General features: G+C 38.8%; 1 protein-coding gene across 1 annotated transcript in view; it reads left to right on the top strand.

Moving 5' to 3' along the window:
- Positions 1-21576, top strand: part of si:dkey-225n22.4 (collagen alpha-1(XXI) chain) — a 120519-nt gene that overhangs the window by 19218 nt on the left and 79725 nt on the right. The window contains exons 3-11 of the mRNA XM_062991196.1: positions 585-700; positions 1629-2189; positions 2596-2761; positions 3916-4141; positions 13894-14067; positions 19301-19378; positions 19502-19513; positions 19590-19682; positions 21076-21120. Of these exons, the coding sequence (XP_062847266.1) occupies positions 625-700; positions 1629-2189; positions 2596-2761; positions 3916-4141; positions 13894-14067; positions 19301-19378; positions 19502-19513; positions 19590-19682; positions 21076-21120 (1431 nt within the window). The 5' untranslated portion in view covers positions 585-624. The remainder of the gene's footprint in view (positions 1-584; positions 701-1628; positions 2190-2595; positions 2762-3915; positions 4142-13893; positions 14068-19300; positions 19379-19501; positions 19514-19589; positions 19683-21075; positions 21121-21576) is intronic.

Here is a 21576-nt window from a genome sequence, read left to right as displayed (position 1 = left end):
CGACACAAATATTTGTTTTCACATTTTACACCAAATGGTGTCGGATCAAAACACACTTCTCAAAAATTAAGAACTAACCCTTAATCTCAATATAACACCACAATAATCAAACTTCAGTGATTTTATTCACTGTCCGGTTAGGAATTATAAGCGATTGTGAATCAGTTTCATTTGTTTTGGTGACAACAGAAGCAATGGAGAGGCTAAAGGGAATGGTTTTGCAGGTGGTGACCACAAACAAAAAATTGGTCCTTATCATTCCTGAGTGATTCTTATCTAGTTTTGTTAGTGTCCTTGGAAGCTGGAAAGAAAAAAAGAATAACAAGAAAAATCCATACATGGAAAGAACATGACAAGACTCTTACTAGAGGCAAAGATTCAAGAGCAGGTCAACAGGACTCTGGATCGAAGCTGTGGCACCCACTCCACTCGCTGAGTCATCATGCCACCCTTAAGTGTATAAGAATAGTTGTATAGCTTCCAGGAAATCAGTTCTTGTATTATTAATGCAAATTATAATGCATATAAAAATAGTTTTATACATGTTTTTTTAATCAAGTCTATTCTGTTTCATATTTTTGCAGAAACCTGAAAAGGGAACCTCATAAGGCAGCATTCCTAACAATGTTAATATTGCAGTTAATGTCAGTGCTGTTGCCCGTTATGTATACACAGATCACGGAGGAGGATGTTCGAGCTGGTATGTATATACTTTTTTAACTTTATTTATGCTAATTCTTCATTATTAGAAAATACAGTGAATAGAACAACTAAATGAATTATTTTAGCATTATACTGTTTACATCATAAATTATTTAAGTAGCCATGTGTCTTTCTTAATGTGTTTATGGTCTTTTTTAATCTTAGAATTTTTAAGTAAGTGGGGAGAAAAAAAGTATTTAATTTATTTAGTTAAAAAGTATTTTATTTAAGTATTTAAATATAATAAATATGAACAAAAAGGATGTATTTATATGTGTAACATGGAGGCTACGGAAGTTGCAACCACATAGTGAACCACGGTAAGAATCATGCCATTAAGAATTACCATTTTGGCCAGCAGAGGGGGTATGGAGGAGCAGATGATGGATGTGTCAGTTTCTCTTGATTGCAATCACCTACACCTAAGCATTAATTTGCTTCAGATGGAAGTTTTTCTACATATTATGGTTTCTCCCTCTCACACTTGCCAGCTTCTCTGTTAGCAAACGTTATATCTCTAAAACTGTGATGCCTGGCTGCTTGGTCCAGTCTAGTTTTCTACTGGCGTGCAATGCCAACATACTATCTATTTTATTAGGAACTCAGTTTTTTCGCCTGATTACAGAACCATCCTGAGAAAGCGAATTGCCCTAGAGGTGCTGTGATGTCCCTATTCCAGAGCCTATAAATCCATGTTATGTGCGGGGTGCAGCTATAAGGATTCGCTATCTTTCCTTTTTTTCCGAGAACTGAATTATCGCAGATGGCCAGAGCAGCTTTTTGACAATGAGTTCTCAGTATGCACTATCCCTGTTCTATCCACTTTCTCTGTTGCAGACTTCATATTTTTTTGTGTCTCTCATTTGTTACTTTGTTTATTAATTCGCAATTGTCCTCTGTCTTATTAAAAACCTTGTGTTTTGTAGGTTGCAGCACAGCTGTGAATGATCTCGTTTACATTATTGATGGTTCCTGGAGTGTGGGATACAAGGACTTTGATACAGCCAAACGCTGGCTGGTGAACATCACCAGTGGCTTTGATGTAAGCCCCCAATACTCACAGGTAGCTGTGGTGCAGTACAGTGATACTCCTCGACTGGAGATCCCACTCGGTGCACATCAAAACGCTGGAGAGCTCATTAAAGCCATACAGGCCATTCGTTACATGGGTGGCAACACGCAGACTGGACGAGCAATTAAATTCGCAATCGAACATGTATTCTCGTCCTCGCGGCGTGGTGATGCTGTTAAGAACCGCATTGCTGTGGTGGTGAGTGATGGAAAGTCTCAGGATGACGTGGTGGATGCTAGCATGGACGCCCGAGCCGAGGGAATCATCATGTTTGCAGTGGGAGTGGGTTCAGAGATCACCACTTCAGAGCTGGCTGCTATTGCAAACCAACCATCTAGCCATTATGTGCTATATGCAGAGGACTACACCACCATTGATCGCATCCGAGAATCCATGGAGCAGAAACTCTGTGAGGGTGAGGCCAATCTTTCTGAGGCTTGTGTGGAAAGTGCCAAATGTTTTTGCATGTTGGATGGTTAAATATCAAGTGCAGTGAATTAGAAGTTACTAAAACATGGGTGACGGTCCACAGTCAAGCAACCTTTACCTTACCATTGGCAACATTTATTTACAGTCATCAGCGTGAGAACAAAGTTTTTTTTGACAAATACCACTGTCTTATGTGTACTGCATGCGGTCAAACAAACCTTGTTTACATGGACACAGGATAGTCACCAATTGCAATTATAATTACTAATAAAAAAATAGATCATGCCACAAATTAAAATAACAGCCCAGAACTTTTTAACTACAATAAACTAATATGCAAATATTTGACACAGAAGATGATGCTATATTGTATGGGTTTTGGTGTTTTACAGAATCTGTTTGTCCCACCCGTATTCCTGTGGCCTCTCGGGATGAGAAGGGCTTTGAGCTGATGCTTGGAATGAAAATCCATCAGAAGGCCAAGGAGGTAAAGGGCTCTCTGCTGTCTGAGAAGGCTTACCTGCTGGATAAAGGGGTCGATATTACTGAGAAGACAAGGTATGTAAATCTGTAATGGGAACAGTGAAGTAGTTTGGGAGGGTTAGGTACACCTAAAGCCAGCTACTGTATTTTTAACACAGATCATAGAAAGTTAATGTTGTTAAGGCATGTTATGTAAAACATTCAGAAATATCTTAATTTTAAAATCCAGAACACCTGTGATCATTGCATTTACAGTTGGAATCCATTCAGATTGAGTTGAAGGTAGTGTGGGGCTACCTAGAACCAGGGTCTCAAATGTTGCCTCCGGTCACTGTCTATGAGAGGTTTTGGTTCTCTAAGTATTCCTTCAGGGAAATCCAGTTTCCTGCCACCTTCTTAGAACATACAAATGTTGGATTGACTACTTTAAATTGCACCCACTTAAGTAAGTAAGTCAGTAAGTAAATGTTAACAGACATCTGAGCCATTACATACACAATATAGGACAGACTTGAAAACATTTCACACTTAATACATTCATTGCTATTGGGGTAACAGAGAAGACATAACCTATTGTCCCTTTCAAAAGATATATATCACTTTAAAACCAGTCACCTGAAGGTTTTTTTTACAAAAACAGTAAATCATAATCTAAACAAACCAGCCAGTTTTAATACTAATTATAATTAGCCATTTAGCTTGAAAGAAGGAGTAAAAAGCTTTTGTGTACGATTAGTGAAGGTTGTTAGCTGCAAATGAAAGCTGGGTGTAAATCCTTATTAATGTACATGTTTTAGAATGGGATATTCAACAAGCTCATAGGCTGGTGGCCTCATAATTTTGGTCAAATAGAGTGTTGTACGTGTGTTAAATATGTACTTATGCACTTACATCTACATTACATTTTCAGCATTTAGCAGATGCTTTTTTTCCAGAGTGACTTACAGTACTATGACAGTACACTCTCTAAGCATTTGAGGGTTAAGGGCCTTGCTCAAGGGCTCAACAATGACAACCTGGCAGTGGTGGGGCTTGAACCAGTGACCTTTTAAATACTAGTCCAGTATCTTAACCACTAGGCTACAACTGCCTCAGTTATGGCTGATTATGCCCCTCTAAACCCTTAAAAAATGTGTCCAAGCTCTTATAGTATGTTTTATTAATAAATAATGAATCTTTTCTATTATCATATTTTAATTATTAATTACACATTTTTCATTGCTTTTAAGTGAGATCTTTCCTGAAGGCCTTCCTCCAGCATATGTGTTTGTAGCCACTGTGCAGTTAAAAGGCCCAGCAAGCAGAGAGAAGTTTGACCTGTGGAGGGTGCTGTCTAAAGATCAAGAAGTTCAAGTGTCTGTGATGCTAAACGGACTGAACAAGTCTGTCATTTTTACCACCACGAACATGGCAAATAAGGAACAGAAAATCACGTTTGACGCACAAGGCATCCAGGTGAGTAACGTCTGTAATAAAGTATCACCATATACAGTGCCTTTACTATTCTGTAGCAGTGACTTTCTGCACAGATGCCTTTTGAATCAGGATACATAATTTCATTTGACATAGATACAGCAAATTTATAAAGTATTTAGACCCCTTGAAATGTTATATTTACAAAAGTATTCAGACCGTATTCTGTGGCATGCCACATTGCTTTTAGGTACATCCTAATTGACACAGATCAGGTCAAAAATATAAAACAATATCTAAAGTGTTTCTGGACCATGAATCCTGCTCTCTTCCAAAAATGTTAAAGCAGAATGTCTGGTCATCATCATTAGTTTATGCAACAAGAAATGATACAAGAGCAAATCCCACACTGAATTGCTTAAAAGATAAAAGGATTAGGAGCGTGTAATGGGGCTAGAATCCTCCATGCTACAGACAGCGTGAGGTGGATCCCACACACCTGCAAGAATGGGACTAGAACCCATGTTCATTTATTTAATTAAGGTAAAACAATACTGTTAAACCATTCTGATAAACAAAAAGGGACAGTTGCAAATAAATAAATAAGTGGTGAAGTTATTATAAACAAAGTAATAAATGAAAGACACCAGAACATCTACAACCTGCAACAGAGAAAGTGGATTTAGCTCAGAAGTCAGATGTGGAACTATCATATCCTATGAAGGAAATTGTTTTACAGGATATTTTATATATATTTTAGGCTTATGTAATATAATGGGGTTGTTTTTTAAACTTATACACTGAAAATAACACAAATATAATATGATGTCTTACAATTTTTCTGAAACCCGAGCTGTAACACAAGTTTAAAAGTGAAACAGTAAGGAAAATCCAGCTAAACACAGATACATTGTTTAAAAACAAACAGAACACACTGAGTTTAAAGGAAACGTTGAGTTTAGTGGTACAATTTTCTCAACAAAGGGCTTCAAAGATTTTGAGTTTAGGGGATGTTGAGTTACAAGGTACCACAGTATGTACAGTATTTACATATACTGTACATTGAAAAAGTGAGCAGCCTCTTTTGATTACATACTGCTGGGTTAATGTACTGGCCAGGTCCTTCCATAATGAGGCTAGAATGCACCTTACTACAGTGAGTGTAAGGCAGTTTTCCACACACATAAAAAACAAATCCCATGTGCAGATATTTAATCAAGGTAGAACAATACTGTAACTGAAAGCCACTAACAAGAAAAGCAACAATCGCAAATAAATAATAACTAAAACATCTGCAAGCAGGGAATAAAGTGAATAGAACAGGGACAGCACAGAAGTGAGAACTGGATTTCACAATATGACAGGCTATTCTGGCCGTCTCCAACAAGCCAGACAGGAAACTATCAGCTATGAATAAACTTTAACCTGACCAGAACATCACTGAAATGATGTAACAGCACCATAAGTGTGCAGTTCATGCTCTAATGTGGTTAAAATTAAACAGCTGTGCAAAAAAAAGTAGGGTGGAAATTTCACCACAGTGATGCAACTTATGTCCAGTTATCAGAAGCATTTGGTTGTAGCTGCTTCAGATGGCAGAAACAGTTGTTCATTTAAGGGGGTAATTACTTTCGTCACATGGGTGATATATAGGTGTTGCATATTTTTCTTTAAATAATTAAAATAATGCTTTAAAATCTCTTCGTGTAATATTACATTTAGTATGACATATGCAAAAAGAAGAGAACTCAAAAAGGTACAATTATTCAAAAAGCTCGAAAGACAATTGCAGGATACAAAACAAATATGCTTAATAACACCACATTATATAATTATACTGCTAATTAAATAAATAATTACATAAATAAATAGATAAATAACCTCCTCACTGTTGTGCAAGGCTAACTGGCAGCTATAAGGGTTCACATACTTTTTCCAGCCTGAATTATGACATGCCAATCAATGTGTTAGCTAATAAGTATGTACAATAATCAGGGCACAATGTGTTTGTCTATCATGACTTGCATAAAGTTCAGAGCAGAGATGCTCACAAGTCACAAAATACGAGTCCGAGTCGAGTCACGGGTCCTTAGGCTAGAGTCCGAGTCAAGTCATGACAATCATATGTGTGACGCTGCAATACATGCAAATAACAGCATTTCTTACTAACAATTAAAATCAGAAGGTCTGATTGGTTCAGAAAGCGTTTTTTTCAATCATTAGTGCCAATTCTGTAGGAGAGTTTCATTCACATTATCTGTTACTGTGAAGTGCACTACATATTTCACCATTTTAAGTGAGATTAATATTCAAAGTAGGGACTAGGGAGTGACGCTTCATCACTACACCGGAAGCTGGCTGTAACATTTACCCATTGTTGCATTGTGGGTTAAAACGGCTGGAGCGTTATTAGAGAGCAGAAAATGACATGATCAGAATGATGTCGGATCATATATATATATATATACACAGTATATACGGTGTGTATATATATATATATATATATATATATATATACATAATATATATATATATATATATATATATAAAATTGTCACACGTAACTAATGTTGCTAACTTTTGTTGTCCACAAGTCATTTTTTGCGAGTCACGAGTCGAGTCTGAGTCATTGAAACAAGTCTGAGTCAAATCTGAAGTTGTTGTATGTGCAACTTACGTGCGACTCAGAGTCCCCATCTCTGGTTCAGAGCACATTTAATTTTTAGCAAAAAAGTAATTATTGTAGAAATCCAGAAAATTACAATTTCCTGCAAAAGCTTATTGCCTTTAGTTGCTGTTTTCTGTTAAGGCATTAGAACATGGATACTGATTGGACACAGATACCTGTAAAGTGTATTAATTCTGTTGACTAGCTCTTAGAACCTTGTAATACTTAAGGTATCTGATTTCATAAATAAAAAATTGCTAAATAACAAAGTAACCCCAGACATTTTAGTTGCTTTAATGATATTGATGCCTTTACACTGGTGAAAACTTTTGTGAGTACCTTGGATGGCAAAGAAGTCAGTCAAATGGATCCTCTACCAAATAAAACCTAGCCTGTTACTTTAAAGTCCAGATTACCCAATTAAAGCTTTCTTGTTTTGGACACATTATGAGAGAAACCAGTTCCCTGAAAGAGACAATACCCTAATATGTTGAAGAGATGAAGGTAAAAAAAGAAGAGCAATAAAACTGATGTACACAATTATATAAACACTGAAAAAGTCATTATGAAATCTAAAGACCCAAACAGAAGAAACAATGTTCTGAAGAAACACTATCCATATGGTCCAGGAGTTGGAATCGACTTGACAGCACTTTATTAAAAAGAACACAGATGAAATTTATGTAGCTAAATTATTTCGACAAAAATGGTAAATAAAATATTATGATTGTAAGGTCATTTAATGTTGCTTTTCACCAAACAAGAACAGGAACAGCTAAAAAATTATTAAATTTTCAATGCCCATATACTGTGCACTGATCAGCCATGACATTAAAACCACCTCTTTGTTTCTACACTCACTGTCCATTTTATCAGCACCACTTACCATATAGGAGCACTCTGTAGTTCTACATTTTCTGACTGTAGTCCATCTGTTTCTCTGCATGCTTTGTTAGCCCCCTTTCACCCTGTTCTTCAATGGTCAGTACTCGCCCAGGACCACTACAGAGCAGGTATAATTTAGGTGGTGGATCATTCTTAGCACTGCAGTGACACTGACATGGTGGTGGTGTGTTAGTGTGTGTTGTGCTGGTATGAGTGGATCAGACACAGCAGTGCTGCTGAAGTTTTTAATAACCGTGTCCACTCACTGTCCACTCTATTAGACACTCCTACCTAGTTGGTCCACCTTGTAGGATGTAAAGTCAGATACGATCGCTCATCTATTGCTGCTGTTTGAGTTGGTCATCTTCTAGACCTTCATCAGTGGTCACAGGACGCTGCCCACGGAGCGCTGTTGGCTGGAGATTTTTGGTTGGTGGACTATTCTCAGTCTATCAGTGACAGTGAGGTGCTTAAAAACTCCATTAGCATTGCTGTGTCCTATCCACTCATACCAGCACAACACACTCTAACACACCACCACCATGTCAGTGTCACTGCAGTGCTGAGAGTGATCCACCACCTAAATAATACCTGCTCTGTAGTGGTCCTGGGAGAGTCCTGACCATTGAAGAACAGCATGAAAGGCGGCTAACAAAGCATGCAGAGAAACAGATGGACTACAGTCAGTAATTGTAGAACTACAAAGTGCTTTTTATGGTAAGTGGAGCTGATAAAATTGACAGCGAGTGTAGAAACAAGGAAGTGCTTTTAATGTTATGGATGATCGGTGTATAAATGCCCATGGTAATCTTGTGCTTTTAAAAATTAGCACATGCTTTAAAGTAAACTGATAACACATTTTTGTCAGCTGTGTCTATGCATAATAACTTTGATTCATTAAACTAGGTTTTTTATACATACTAATCCTTTTAAAGACTAAAACACAATTACTGCTTTAAAGCACACCAGTCTAGACTTCAAAATATTCAAACAGGTAAATAAATGTCTGAATTCTAAAGTTACTATCCATGTTTCCATAAATGCTGTCTGTTTGTTTTTCTCTTCCAGTTCATTTAACGTTTTAAATGCTGTCTTTACGTAAATGTATTTTTAATAATTTACCACATCACAGTCCTCTGGGTGCTTGTCCATATTTTTCAACATTCTGAATAAGCTTTTGTATATCCAGCTGATGCTCCTGGTCATATTCACTCCAAGAGCAATAAAGTAAAATATTTCCACTTCCCTTCCTTACAGTCCCTATAGTGAAATTGGGTGGATTTTTTTTATATTTTGGCACTTATTTTGGCACTGTCATCTTTTCTTAACTGTCAAATTTTGGCACATATTTTGGCACTGTCATTCTTTCTTAACTGTCATTTTTGGCTATATGTATAAGGAACAGAATGCATCATAAGTTCCTGGTTGTTCTACAGGTGAATAGTTACAGTGTAATTTTAACAGTGATGTCTGTCTGACTTTAGTTGCATCCATACAGGCAACTTATTTAAAACAACACCCCTTTTATGGCTATTTATATGTTTGAAAAGGAGTAATCAGAGTTAAAATGAAACATCTAGAAAGTGCACAGACATTGTCAGTATCAGATACATTCCAGTTGTCTGAGATATAGAAACTACTTCTTCAGACTTTACCATTTAAATGCAATAGACAAAACCTTAACACGTGTCATTACAACCTGTTTGAGCCAAGAAATTGTAAATAGATTTTCTGTTAAATTAATACTTAATACACTGGTACCTTAAAACTCGACGCCAATTGGTTCTAGGACTCGTTTAAAAGGCGTTGAGTTTCAAAGTATTTTAATGTGTTCTGTGGTCCAGTGGAACTGCATATATTTTAGGCTAATGCTAAATAATGGGGTTGTTTTTGACACTTATACACTGAGAATAACACAAGTATAATAGAAAAAAACACTGAAATACAATTGAAAAACAGTTAAAAATCAATAAAAAAAATACAAGAAACCTGCACTTTACTTCTTGATTGTTTTCTTATGCTTCTTAGTCATGGAGATGTTTGATCTTGAAATACTGTATTCTGTTCATAGAAGGGCCAAAATTGCTTTTGCGCTTTTTCCCACGTTGTTTTGTGGCGATGCACAAAACTTAACGTGACTTATTGTACTAAAACAACGAGTGAGGAATTTCATCAGTGGAGAGAACTTATAAGCAGTAATAATTAGAAAAAGGTTAATGTTCCTGTGTCATTCTTTTAGTACATTAATCCACATTAAGCTTTTTTTTCATGATAAGTGTTTTAGACTCTGAAAAAGCTTATTTCTCAGAACCCTGAGCTATAACAGTTTAAGAGTGAAACAGTAAGGAAAATCCAGCTAAACACAGATACATGTGGATGCTTTTAGAGTGAATTTGACGGTTATTCCTCACAAATGCAGATCCGTCTCATTTTTGCACTTTGATGACGTTTTACATTTTCAAAGCAACTTGTCATTGTTAATTTGTAAATATATTTTTTTAAAAGGCTGAACACGTCAAATTCAAGGGAAATTTTGAGTTTAAGGGTACAGATTTCTTCACGAAGTGTGTCAAGTTTCAAATATTTTGAGTTTAGGGGGCGTTGAGTTACAAGGTAACACTACTTTATTTCTGTCCAATAAATATTTATGTTTGAACTGTTACTCAGATAAGTTAGAACTAAATACAGTATGTATGTAATATTAAGTGGTATGTAATATTAATTGCAAATAATATTGGTGTACCACTACAAGCCCCACTATACCCTGCACACTACATCACCTGCACAGCATGTCACCACATCACCTGATCATCCCCATCTAAAGCTTATCCCAGACCTAATTTTCTTGCCTTTATAATATGCTTCACTCCATAAATTCATTGCACAGAATTACAAATCATCTGTGTGTTCTTACGTTGCCGTTTTTCATTGCTACATTGTTCTTGTGATTTTCCAGATTTTCTTTAACATTATGTATAGGGGTTACGTTAACCTTTACCTTACCTCTTCCTTTAGCATATTGATTAGCCTAGGATTAGGTTCCATCTATATACGTATATACAGTGTATCACAAAAGTGAGTACACCCCTCACATTTCTGCAGATATTGAAGTATATCTTTTCATGGGACAACACTGACAAAATGACACTTTGACACAATGAAAAGTAGTCTGTGTGCCGCTTATATAACAGTGTAAATTTATTCTTCCCTCAAAATAACTCAATATACAGCCATTAATGTCTAAACCACCGGCAACAAAAGTGAGTACACCCCTAAGAGACTACACCCCTAAATGTCCAAATTGAGCACTGCTTGTCATTTTCCCTCCAAAATGTCATGTGATTTGTTAGTGTTACTAGGTCTCAGGTGTGCATAGGGAGCAGGTGTGTTCAATTTAGTAGTACAGCTCTCACACTCTCTCATACTGGTCACTGAAAGTTCCAACATGGCACCTCATGGCAAAGAACTCTCTGAGGATCTTAAAAGACGAATTGTTGCGCTACATGAAGATAACCAAGGCTACAAGAAGATTGCCAACACCCTGAAACTGAGCTGCAGCACAGTGGCCAAGATCATCCAGCGTTTTAAAAGAGCATGGTCCACTCAGAACAGACCTCGCGTTGGTCGTCCAAAGAAGCTGAGTGCACGTGCTCAGCATCACATCCAACTGCTGTCTTTGAAAGATAGGCGCAGGAGTGCTGTCAGCATTGCTGCAGAGATTGAAAAGGTGGGGGGTCAGCCTGTCAGTGCTCAGACCATACGCCGCACACTACATCAAATTGGTCTGCATGGCTGTCACCCCAGAAGGAAGCCTCTTCTGAAGTCTCTACACAAGAAAGCCCGCAAACAGTTTGCTGAAGACATGTCAACAAAGGACATGGATTACTGGAACCATGTCCTATGGTCTGATGAGACCAAGATTAATTTGTTTGGTTCAGATGGTCTCAAGCATGTGTGGCGGCAATCAGGTGAGGAGTACAAAGATAAGTGTGTCATGCCTACAGTCAAGCATGGTGGTGGGAATGCCATGGTCTGGGGCTGCATGAGTGCAGCAGGTGTTGGGGAGTTACATTTCATTGAGGGACACATGAACTCCAATATGTACTGTGAAATACTGAAGCAGAGCATGATCCCCTCCCTCCGGAAACTGGGTCGCAGGGCAGTGTTCCAGCATGATAATGACCCCAAACACACCTCTAAGACGACCACTGCGTTATTGAAGAGGCTGAGGGTAAAGGTGATGGACTGGCCAAGCATGTCTCCAGACCTAAACCCAATAGAACATCTTTGGGGCATCCTCAAGCGGAAGGTGGAGGAGCGCAAAGTCTCGAATATCCGCCAGCTCCGTGATGTCGTCATGGAGGAGTGGAAAAGCATTCCAGTGGCAACCTGTGAAGCTCTGGTAAACTCCATGCCCAGGAGAGTTAAGGCAGTTCTGGGAAATAATGGTGGCCACACAAAATATTGACACTTCAGGAACTTTCACTAAGGGGTGTACTCACTTTTGTTGCTGGTGGTTTAGACATTAATGGCTGTATATTGAGTTATTTTGAGGGAAGAATAAATTTACACTGTTATATAAGCTGCACACAGACTACTTTTCATTGTGTCAAAGTGTCATTTTGTCAGTGTTGTCCCATGAAAAGATATACTTCAATATCTGCAGAAATGTGAGGGGTGTACTCACTTTTGTGATACACTGTATATATATATATATATATATATATATATATATATATATATATATATATATATATATATATATATATATATATATATATATATATATATATATATCTTATGTGTTTAGTATATATTTAATGCTAAATTTTACAATGCTTCTATTATTCAAAAGTGTCATTTTTATTTTTACTTTGTAAATAAACATGTTGCACTGGCATTTACTTAACCTGTTACCAGTGTGTCTCCCTGTTACATTAGGTCTCTAACCTACAACCTTCAGATGTGAAGGCTGTAGTTGCTTGGGTGTAGTTAGGTGGTTTCCAAGGTGTACTGGGGTTGCAAAGCTGTTATTAGGTGGTTGCTAGGGTGCTGCTGACTGGTTGCTTTGGTGTCTAGGTGATTGATAGGGTGTAGGCAAATATGTATGAAAAGGAAAGGATGTGAAAACTTTTGTTCAGATATGTGATTGCGTATATGCAAGCATGTAGTTGGTGGGGGTGTGAATACTTTTGCTCAGAAAGGTGTTTGTGTGTGTGTGCAAGCACATATTTGGTGGGGTTATGAATACTTTTGCTGAGGCTGGTGTGTGTGTGTTTGTGCAAGCACATATTTGGTGGGGTTATGAATACTTTTGCTCAGAAAGGTGATTGTATGTGCAAGCACATAATGGTGAGGTTATGAATACTTTTGCTCAGGCAAATGACTGCTTATGCAAGCACACAGTTGGTGTGGGTGTGAATACTTTTGCTCAGGCAGGTGACTGTGTGTATGCAAGTATGTAGTTAGTGGGGTGCGAATATTTTTGTTCAGGCAGAAGTACAGTAGGGTGACAACAATCACAGTTAGTTCCTCTGCTGGGGACCCCGATTACGTCAAAGGAGGGTATATTTGCACTACACTCACTCCCTCTAACACGTGCACAGCCCACGACCTCTTCTATCCACCCAGATGTTGGTGAATTCACGGGTGAGGTCAGTCTTGCGCACGAGTCATATGCTGATCCCCCCCACCCCTTTTTAGTCTGGTCTTTTCCTACCCAGCAGTCTAGTGGTTAATTTTGTCTGCTACAGACACTGCCTGTTGTGCCTGCTGCGGGGCACCCAGCTGACTGGTTGCAGAGCTCAGAGAATTCAGAATCCCAGTGCAGGTGCGTTAGCGGAATATCCCGCTGCCACCTGGACGCCGAACATCTGCCACTCTGAAATGTTTATGCAGTCTATGTAATTAGGAAAGTAATAAGTCACTCATTTGTTGGCTTCTTTCTGCAACAGCATAAGTGGAAAAAGAGACAATGCTGACAGGACGGCTCTACAGGCCAACTTGTAGTTAGTGGAGCTTTCTAGCAGAGAAAAAGTACACACCCGTTCTTTATCTGATCTAATCTAGCAACTAATTTCACTTTTTAATGACAGGTCAAAGTATGAAATGTATATTTTGGGGTTATATGTTGTAAAGATCTTTAAAGAAGCTTGCTTATCTAGACCTATCTTAGCAAATAAAAACTGAAACATTTATGTCATATAATTAATCTAACTAATCTTTTTCCTCTGCATTACAGCGGCTCTTTGACCAACGCTGGCACCAGCTGAAGATTCTTGTAAGGCCAACACATGTCGTCTGTTTTCTAGATGACGAGGTGATTCAGGAAGCTGATCTGGAGCCAGTTGTATCCATTTACATCAATGGCAAAACCCAGGTTGCCAAACGCTACAAGACTGAGACCACAGTTCCAGTAAGTAGCTATAAAGTTTTAAATTGTTTGACTGTAAAAAAAATAAACATACCAATAGTGGGATATTCCACTAGCGCAGAGATTCTGAACTTCCAGGTTTGAATCTCAGCTCTGCTATCGGTCGACTGGGCGCCATCAAGCGGGCACAATTGGCAGTGCTGGGTGGGAAAAAGACTGAACTAATAAAGTGGGTGGGTCTTCAAAAGCTGGTCAGCAGCCCGAGGCGCCTGTGCAGAAGTGGAGGAGCCTCATGTGCGAATTTACAGAGGCACGGGGAAATAGAAGGGGTCAACAGATTGTGCACGCGTCAACGAATTCCCCAGCAGCGGAAGGCCAATTGGCTATGCTAAAATCAGGAGAACAAGGAAGAAAAAGGCATAAATAAATAGAAAAAAACCCATACCAATATGCATGTTGGCAAAATGACAAGGTTAGTCTTAGCATTTAGAATTGTTATAGCTGCTTTAGCTTTAGGTACTCCAAAGGACATTCGGAGCAGTACAGCCTCACCATGCATTAGCAAAAATCAAAGAAAGTTGAAGATAAAAATTTTTATGAAAGTGCATTTTTTTACCAAATTCATTATCTTGGTCAGGGTTGCAGCAGGTCTTGCTTCACCGAGAAACTCCGGGCAGTAATACCCTGAACAGGGTGCCAATCCTTTGCAGGTCTTCGGCCACCCCACAGAGCCTAGCCAATCATGTCTCTGTAGATGTCTGGTCAGCTCATAACAATGGTAAAATTCAAACTTAATCTAGCGTTACAAACAGCACTTTCATCCAAGTGCCCTGCAAATAAAATAAGCAATATTTTATGTTTAACATTTTAAGCCACATTTTGTTAATTTCTATTACATTTGCTTATAACATACTGTAAGGTAAGGTGCATTTAAATTAGTTTTTGAGAAGAATTTACAATTTCAAAAGCTCTGCTATACTGCCACTGTTGGGCCCTTGAACAAGGCTCTCAACCCTCTCTGCTCCAGAGGCGCAGTACAATGGCTAACCCTGTGCTCTAACCCCAACTTCCAAAAACAAGCTGGGATATGCAAAAAGGATTTTCATTGTACTGTACAAGTGTATATGTATAAATGACAAATAAAGGCATTTTTCCAAAAAGAGACAACTCAATTTGGTAAAGACCAAGGACCTGATTACATTTACATTTTTGGCATTTAGCAGGTGCTCTAATTCAGAGCAACAAAAGAAACCCTGTTAGAACAAGCTTGTTATTGCTCAGCCTAAATGCTTAGTAAAGAGGTGGATCTTTAATCATCTTTTGAAGACAGTGAAAGACTTAGATGTTCGAACGGACAGGGGAAGTTTGTTCCACATAATCAACTATGGGAGGTCACGGAATGTTGCATATGCTCCAATCTCCATCAATGGTGACAGAGCAGCGGGAGTGCCCAACATCATATCTCATATAATCTTACATGGTCCAATAACACAACTGCACTGGTCAAGAAAGCAGAACAACTATTGTTTTTCCTGAGGACACTGAAAAAAGCTGATCTGCCCCAACAGCTGATGGTGACCTTCTATCGCTGTACCACAGAGAGCATCCTTACATACTGCATCTCTGAATGGTATCTTAGCTGCACAGCTGAAAGGAAAGCCCTTCAGCAGGTTGTCTTCAGTGCACAGAAGATCATTGGAAAACTTCTCTCAGCCCTGGAGGACATCTGCAGCTCTTGTTGTCTCAGGAAGGCTACCAGCATCTACAGGGACTCCACACAACAATGCCATTGTCTGTTTGAACCCCTTCTATCCAGCAGATGCTACAAGGCCATATACGCTCACACCTCCAGACTAAGAAATATTTTCTTCCCCAGAGCCATTATTGCTTTAAACCAGCTGATCAAAGTTTCATATAAACGAAGTATCTCCTCACAGCTCTGTGCTGTTTACAGAACCTTTGATCATTTACCTTGCACTTCAAATTCTATCATTATTATTTCTAGGGATTAACACATTAATTTCACTGTGTTATTTGTTGTGACTCTGTCCATGTTCTTTTCTGCTCTGGTTTTGCTGCTGCTTTGTGCATTTAAGCTGTTGTATTCTTTAATACTGCCAGACACTATATAATACTTTACTTGACTGCTACACTTGCACATTTACTCAATTGTATTTCTTATTGCTTTTCTATTTATTATTTTCCATAGCATTCTAATAAGGTTGCTTCTTTATGTCATTGTACTTGTGCAATTGGAATAAAAAAATGTCTATTCTGTTCTTTTATTATATTTTTAAAATGCAATAAAACAGGAATTTGTGATTTAATAGTTCTTGTTAAGCTTTATTTAACTGACAAATGTACAGTGAAATTACTTTAATGTTTTGGCTGATCAACTTGATGTATTTTGGAAATATAAACAAATCTTAAATTAGAAGCTTGTAATAGACTCCAAAAAGTTGAGACAGGGGCAAAATAATAGAAAGTTTTGTTACATCATTTTAAAATATTTTACAATAAGCAAGGAAACTGGTAACAGGTAAGGCTTTGATGATGGGAATAAAATGAGAATCCACTAAAGGCTTAGTGTATAGATAGATAGATGGATTAGTGGGTGGATGAAGGGTGGGGGGGGGGGGGTTGGATGGATGGATGGATGGATGGAAGGATGGTTGGGTGGATGGATGGAAGGATGGTTGGGTGGATGGATGGAAGGATGGATGGATGGAAGGATGGTTGGGTGGATGGATTGAAGGATGGATGGATGGAAAGGTGGATGGATGGAAGGATGGATGGATGGAAGGATGATTGGGTGGATGGATGGAAGGATGGTTGGGTGGATGGATTGAAGGATGGATGGATGGAAGGATGGTTGGGTGGATGGATTGAAGGATGGATGGATGGAAGGATGGTTGGGTAGATGGATGGAAGAATGGTTGGGTGGATGGATGGAAGGATGGTTGGGTGGATGGATGGAAGGATGGATGGATGGAAGGATGGTTGGGTGGATGGATTGAAGGATGGATGGATGGAAGGATGGTTGGGTGGATGGATGGAAGGATGGTTGGGTGGATGGATGGAAGGATGGATGGATGGAAGGATGGTTGGGTGGATGGATTGAAGGATGGATGGATGGAAGGGTGGATGGATGGAAGGATGGATGGATGGAAGGATTGGGTGGATGGATGGAAGGATGGTTGGGTGGATGGATTGAAGGATGGATGGATGGAAGGATGGTTGGGTGGATGGATTGAAGGATGGATGGATGGAAGGATGGTTGAGTAGATGGATGGAAGAATGGTTGGGTGGATGGATGGAAGGATGGTTGGGTGGATGGATGGAAGGATGGATGGATGGAAGGATGGTTGGGTGGATGGATGGAAGGATGGTTGGGTGGATGGATGGAAGGATGGATGGATGGAAGGATGGTTGGGTGGATGGATTGAAGGATGGATGGATGGAAGGATGGTTGGGTGGATGGATGGAAGGATGGATGGAAGGATGGTTGGGTGGATGGATTGAAGGATGGATGGATGGATGGATGGATGGAAGGATGGTTGGGTGGATGGATTGAAGGATGGATGGATGGATGGATGGAAGGATGGTTGGGTGGATGGATTGAAGGATGGATGGATGGAAGGATGGTTGGGTGGATGGATGGAAGGATGGTTGGGTGGATGGATTGAAGGATGGATGGATGGATGGATGGAAGGATGGTTGGGTGGATGGATTGAAGGATGGATGGATGGAAGGATGGTTGGGTGGATGGATTGAAGGATGGATGGATGGAAGGATGGTTGGGTGGATGGATGGAAGGATGGTTGGGTGGATGGATGGAAGGATGGTTGGGTGGATGGATTGAAGGATGGATGGATGGAAGGATGGTTGGGTGGATGGATGGAAGGATGGAAGGATGGTTGGGTGGATGGATTGAAGGATGGATGGATGGAAGGATGGTTGGGTGGATGGATTGAAGGATGGATGGATGGAAGGATGGTTGGGTAGATGGATGGAAGGATGGTTGGATGGATGGATGGAAGGATGGTTGGATGGATGGAAGGATAGTTGGATGGAAGGATAGTTGGATGGAAGAATGGTTGGGTAGATGGATAGAAGGATAGATGGATGGATGGAAGGATAGTTGGATGGAAGGAAGGATGGATGTATGGATGGAAGGATGGTTGGGTGGATGGATGGAAGGATGGTTGGATGGATGGATGGATGGAAGGATAGATGGATGGATCAATGGGTGGGTGGATGGATGGAAGGATGGTTGGATGGATGGAAGGATAGTTGGATGGAAGGATAGTTGGATGGAAGACTGGTTGGGTAGATGGATAGAAGGATAGAAGGATAGATGGATGGATAGTTGGATGGATGAATGGATCCCAGAAGTCACACATTACAGCTTTACAAACAAGTAGTAAAAAGTATCAGATAAAATAAAGCCTTATTTGTATTTATGAAACATAAATAAAATACAATTAAATATTAGAAAAATGCAGTGGTGTATGTGATTTCCTGAATAATCTGGAAAACAAAGTGACATAGCAGAGTGCTATGTGTGATAGATACACTCACACAGGTTAAACTGTTACTCATTTGTGTGCCCTGTAAGTGGCTTAGTACACAGTGGTCACTGTTGGTAGAAATGTACCTAATCTTCTGTACCATTCCTTGCTACAGCAGAGCACAATGAGTCTGTATTCTGCTATCTAACCACTAGGTCATGGAGGGATGGAACATGCTGTCCAGAGTGGCAGTGAGTTTGTCAAGTGGCCTCAAACAGTTGGCTTCAAACTGCAGAGGAATCAGAGAAAAATGTTAAAATAAAAGACTCCACTAGTCAGTCAGTTTTACATGTAAAACTGCAACAGTTATTACCCTCGGGTCCCAAAAGATTTCAAAAGTATAATTAATATGGAAGGTGATAAAGCACAGTGGTATACACGCCTACATTTGTTTAAATTTACCAAATACAATTAGGTCGGTCAGTGTAAACATTGTAAATTTTTCTTTGTACTTCTGTCAGGATTTAAATTAATTAAAATATATCTGAATGTCCAAAATTCTTTTTGTGTTTTTATTTATTTTAAAATATTAGTGCAATTTTGAGTTTGGTATTTTTGTATACACTATATGCCCAATACTGAGGGCATTTGTAGCCCCAAATAAAACAAATAAATAAAATGTAAGCAAAACAGACATATGCTGTTTGCTACTAGCCTCCTCTGAATTAAAACCCATTTTTCTTTTTTCTTTTTTCTTTTAATAGATTACAATTCAGAAATTGAGGCTCTATTGTGACCCAATGCAAAGTGAAAGAGAAACTGCATGTGAGATCTACTCTGTGGTAAGATGACACATAGTATACCTTACTAATTAATTATGGACAAATTAATCTAAGGACTTTAATCTGTTTTAATTGTTACATTTCTAACTCTCTGTCTCTGCACCTTCTTCTCCACTTGTACAGGATGATGACAGGGTAAGTTGTTTTGCCAGTCTCTCTAAGTTGTGTAAATGGTTTTGAACCTGATAAAAGTTTGTGTCTCTCTCCTCAGTGCCCTCTGGACAGAGAGGTGCCTGAAAAAACAGAGGAGGAGTGTGACTGCGATCAGGGGATTCCAGGACCTCCTGAAGCACCTGGGTCAAAGGTCAGCATTCGGCAAAGTGTTTGTATTTGCATACTAAATACTGTACTAAATGTATTTAGTAATACATTCTGAAAAGACACATGAACAACATATTAAGATGACTTTTTAAAGAAACACGTTATGCTATTAGCATGTTTCAGCATGTGTTTGAAGGTGGGAGGTACCCACGACCTACACAGAAATGGGGAGAACATGCAAAACTCCATGCAGACAGTGTTTCTGTTGTGTACCACACACTAAGTAAAATGATTTTGCATCAAAATGTAGCTTTATTCTTGTCAGGGTCATGGCGGGTCCAGTTCACATGGTGGGCATGATGCAGTAATACATATACCACCCCCCATACAGACAGTAATTGGCAACCTGTTATTGGCATCACTGTGGATTTGACTCCATGGTAAATAATATGCTGCCTGCCACATCATCAGTGATAGTCTGGGGAGAAATATCCCTGGAGGGTCGCACAAACCCCCATGTGACCCTGGTACCCTTACTGCTGTTACGTACCGGGATAAAATTCTCAGAGCCATTGTCAGTCCTATGCTGGTGAAGTGGGCCCTGGGAGTATTCGGGCAATTCCTGGATGATGAAAGCATAGATGCTATTGACTGACCCTCACAAATCCAATTAAGAACCTCTGGGAAGTTATGTATGAGTGCATCCATTGCTCCAGGTCTGGGAGAAGATCCCCCAGGACACCATTCACCATCTAATTAGAAGCATGCTTAGATAGATAGATAGATAGATGGATGGATGGATGGATAGATACTTTATTAATCCTGAGGGAAATTAAGGACTTTAAGATATTACTTTAAAATTAAGATATTGTTAAGAGTCCATACATACTACTGAGTCACATTATAAGTTGCCACGATGAAATTAATGCAAACTGATTTTAATTTGTACTTGATTTCTTTGTAAATGATTTTGATTTTGAATACAGGCTTTACTGGTTTGATGATAGTGGTTTCCAATGACCATGGTTATGTAATTTTACTCTCAACAAACTACACATTTTTTACCAGTAAAATTTTTTAACTTGAATCTTTTGTTCAGCCAGTGTTCCTTTACTGTCCATGAAGAGTTTGGCATTTTAACTGAGAGTTTAACTGTCTCTACATGGGTTTCCTCAGGGTACTCAGTATTCTTTGATCCCACCAAAGTATGTAATTAGATGTAGTGGCTACTCTAAATTGCCCTAGATGTGAGTGAGTGGGTAAATTGGTGAGTGTGTAATGCCCTGTGATGGAGTGTCACCCTATCTAGGATATATTCCTGCCTTAGGCCAAGTGTTTGCTGATCCTGCTTACATAATAAAAAGACTGTGTATATATATACTGTGTACACAACTGTGTATATATAAGAAATGTTGTGCTTTATAATTCCTCTGCAGGGTGAAAGGGGAGAGTCTGGACTTCCCGGTCCTGATGGTAAGCCGGTAAGTATCAGTAATGTTTTTCCTTAACTTTAATCATTATTTTTGAAAATAAAAATTGAAATGAAGTGAGGAGAGACAAGTATTCAACTACTTTATATTTTCTATTAAATATATTATCCACAGTGACAGTAAAATTGTATTTGTACATATAAACAAAATCTATCAATTTCTTTGCAAAGAAACTAATACTAGTACTAACACAAATATATTTTATGTTTTTATAATCCTGGTCCATTTTTTTGGCGAACTCAAAATTTATAAAATACATATGTTCTATAACATTTAAACCACGGACCACTAATATTTTGTCAAAAAGCTCTGGACTACACAAGACAGTTTAAGGAGTCCTGAGTTATCTAGTACCAAAACATTAGCAGCAGGTCCTTCATCCTCTGTACATTGCAGACATTGCAAAAAATGGTTTTACAGTGCATCCTGGTGTCACCTTAAATAGGA

This window comes from Trichomycterus rosablanca, chromosome 3 (assembly GCF_030014385.1).
Source record: "Trichomycterus rosablanca isolate fTriRos1 chromosome 3, fTriRos1.hap1, whole genome shotgun sequence".
Lineage (NCBI taxonomy): Eukaryota > Metazoa > Chordata > Actinopteri > Siluriformes > Trichomycteridae > Trichomycterus > Trichomycterus rosablanca.
Note: the sequence above shows the minus strand (reverse complement) of the source record. Positions and strands in the feature narration are given on the sequence as shown.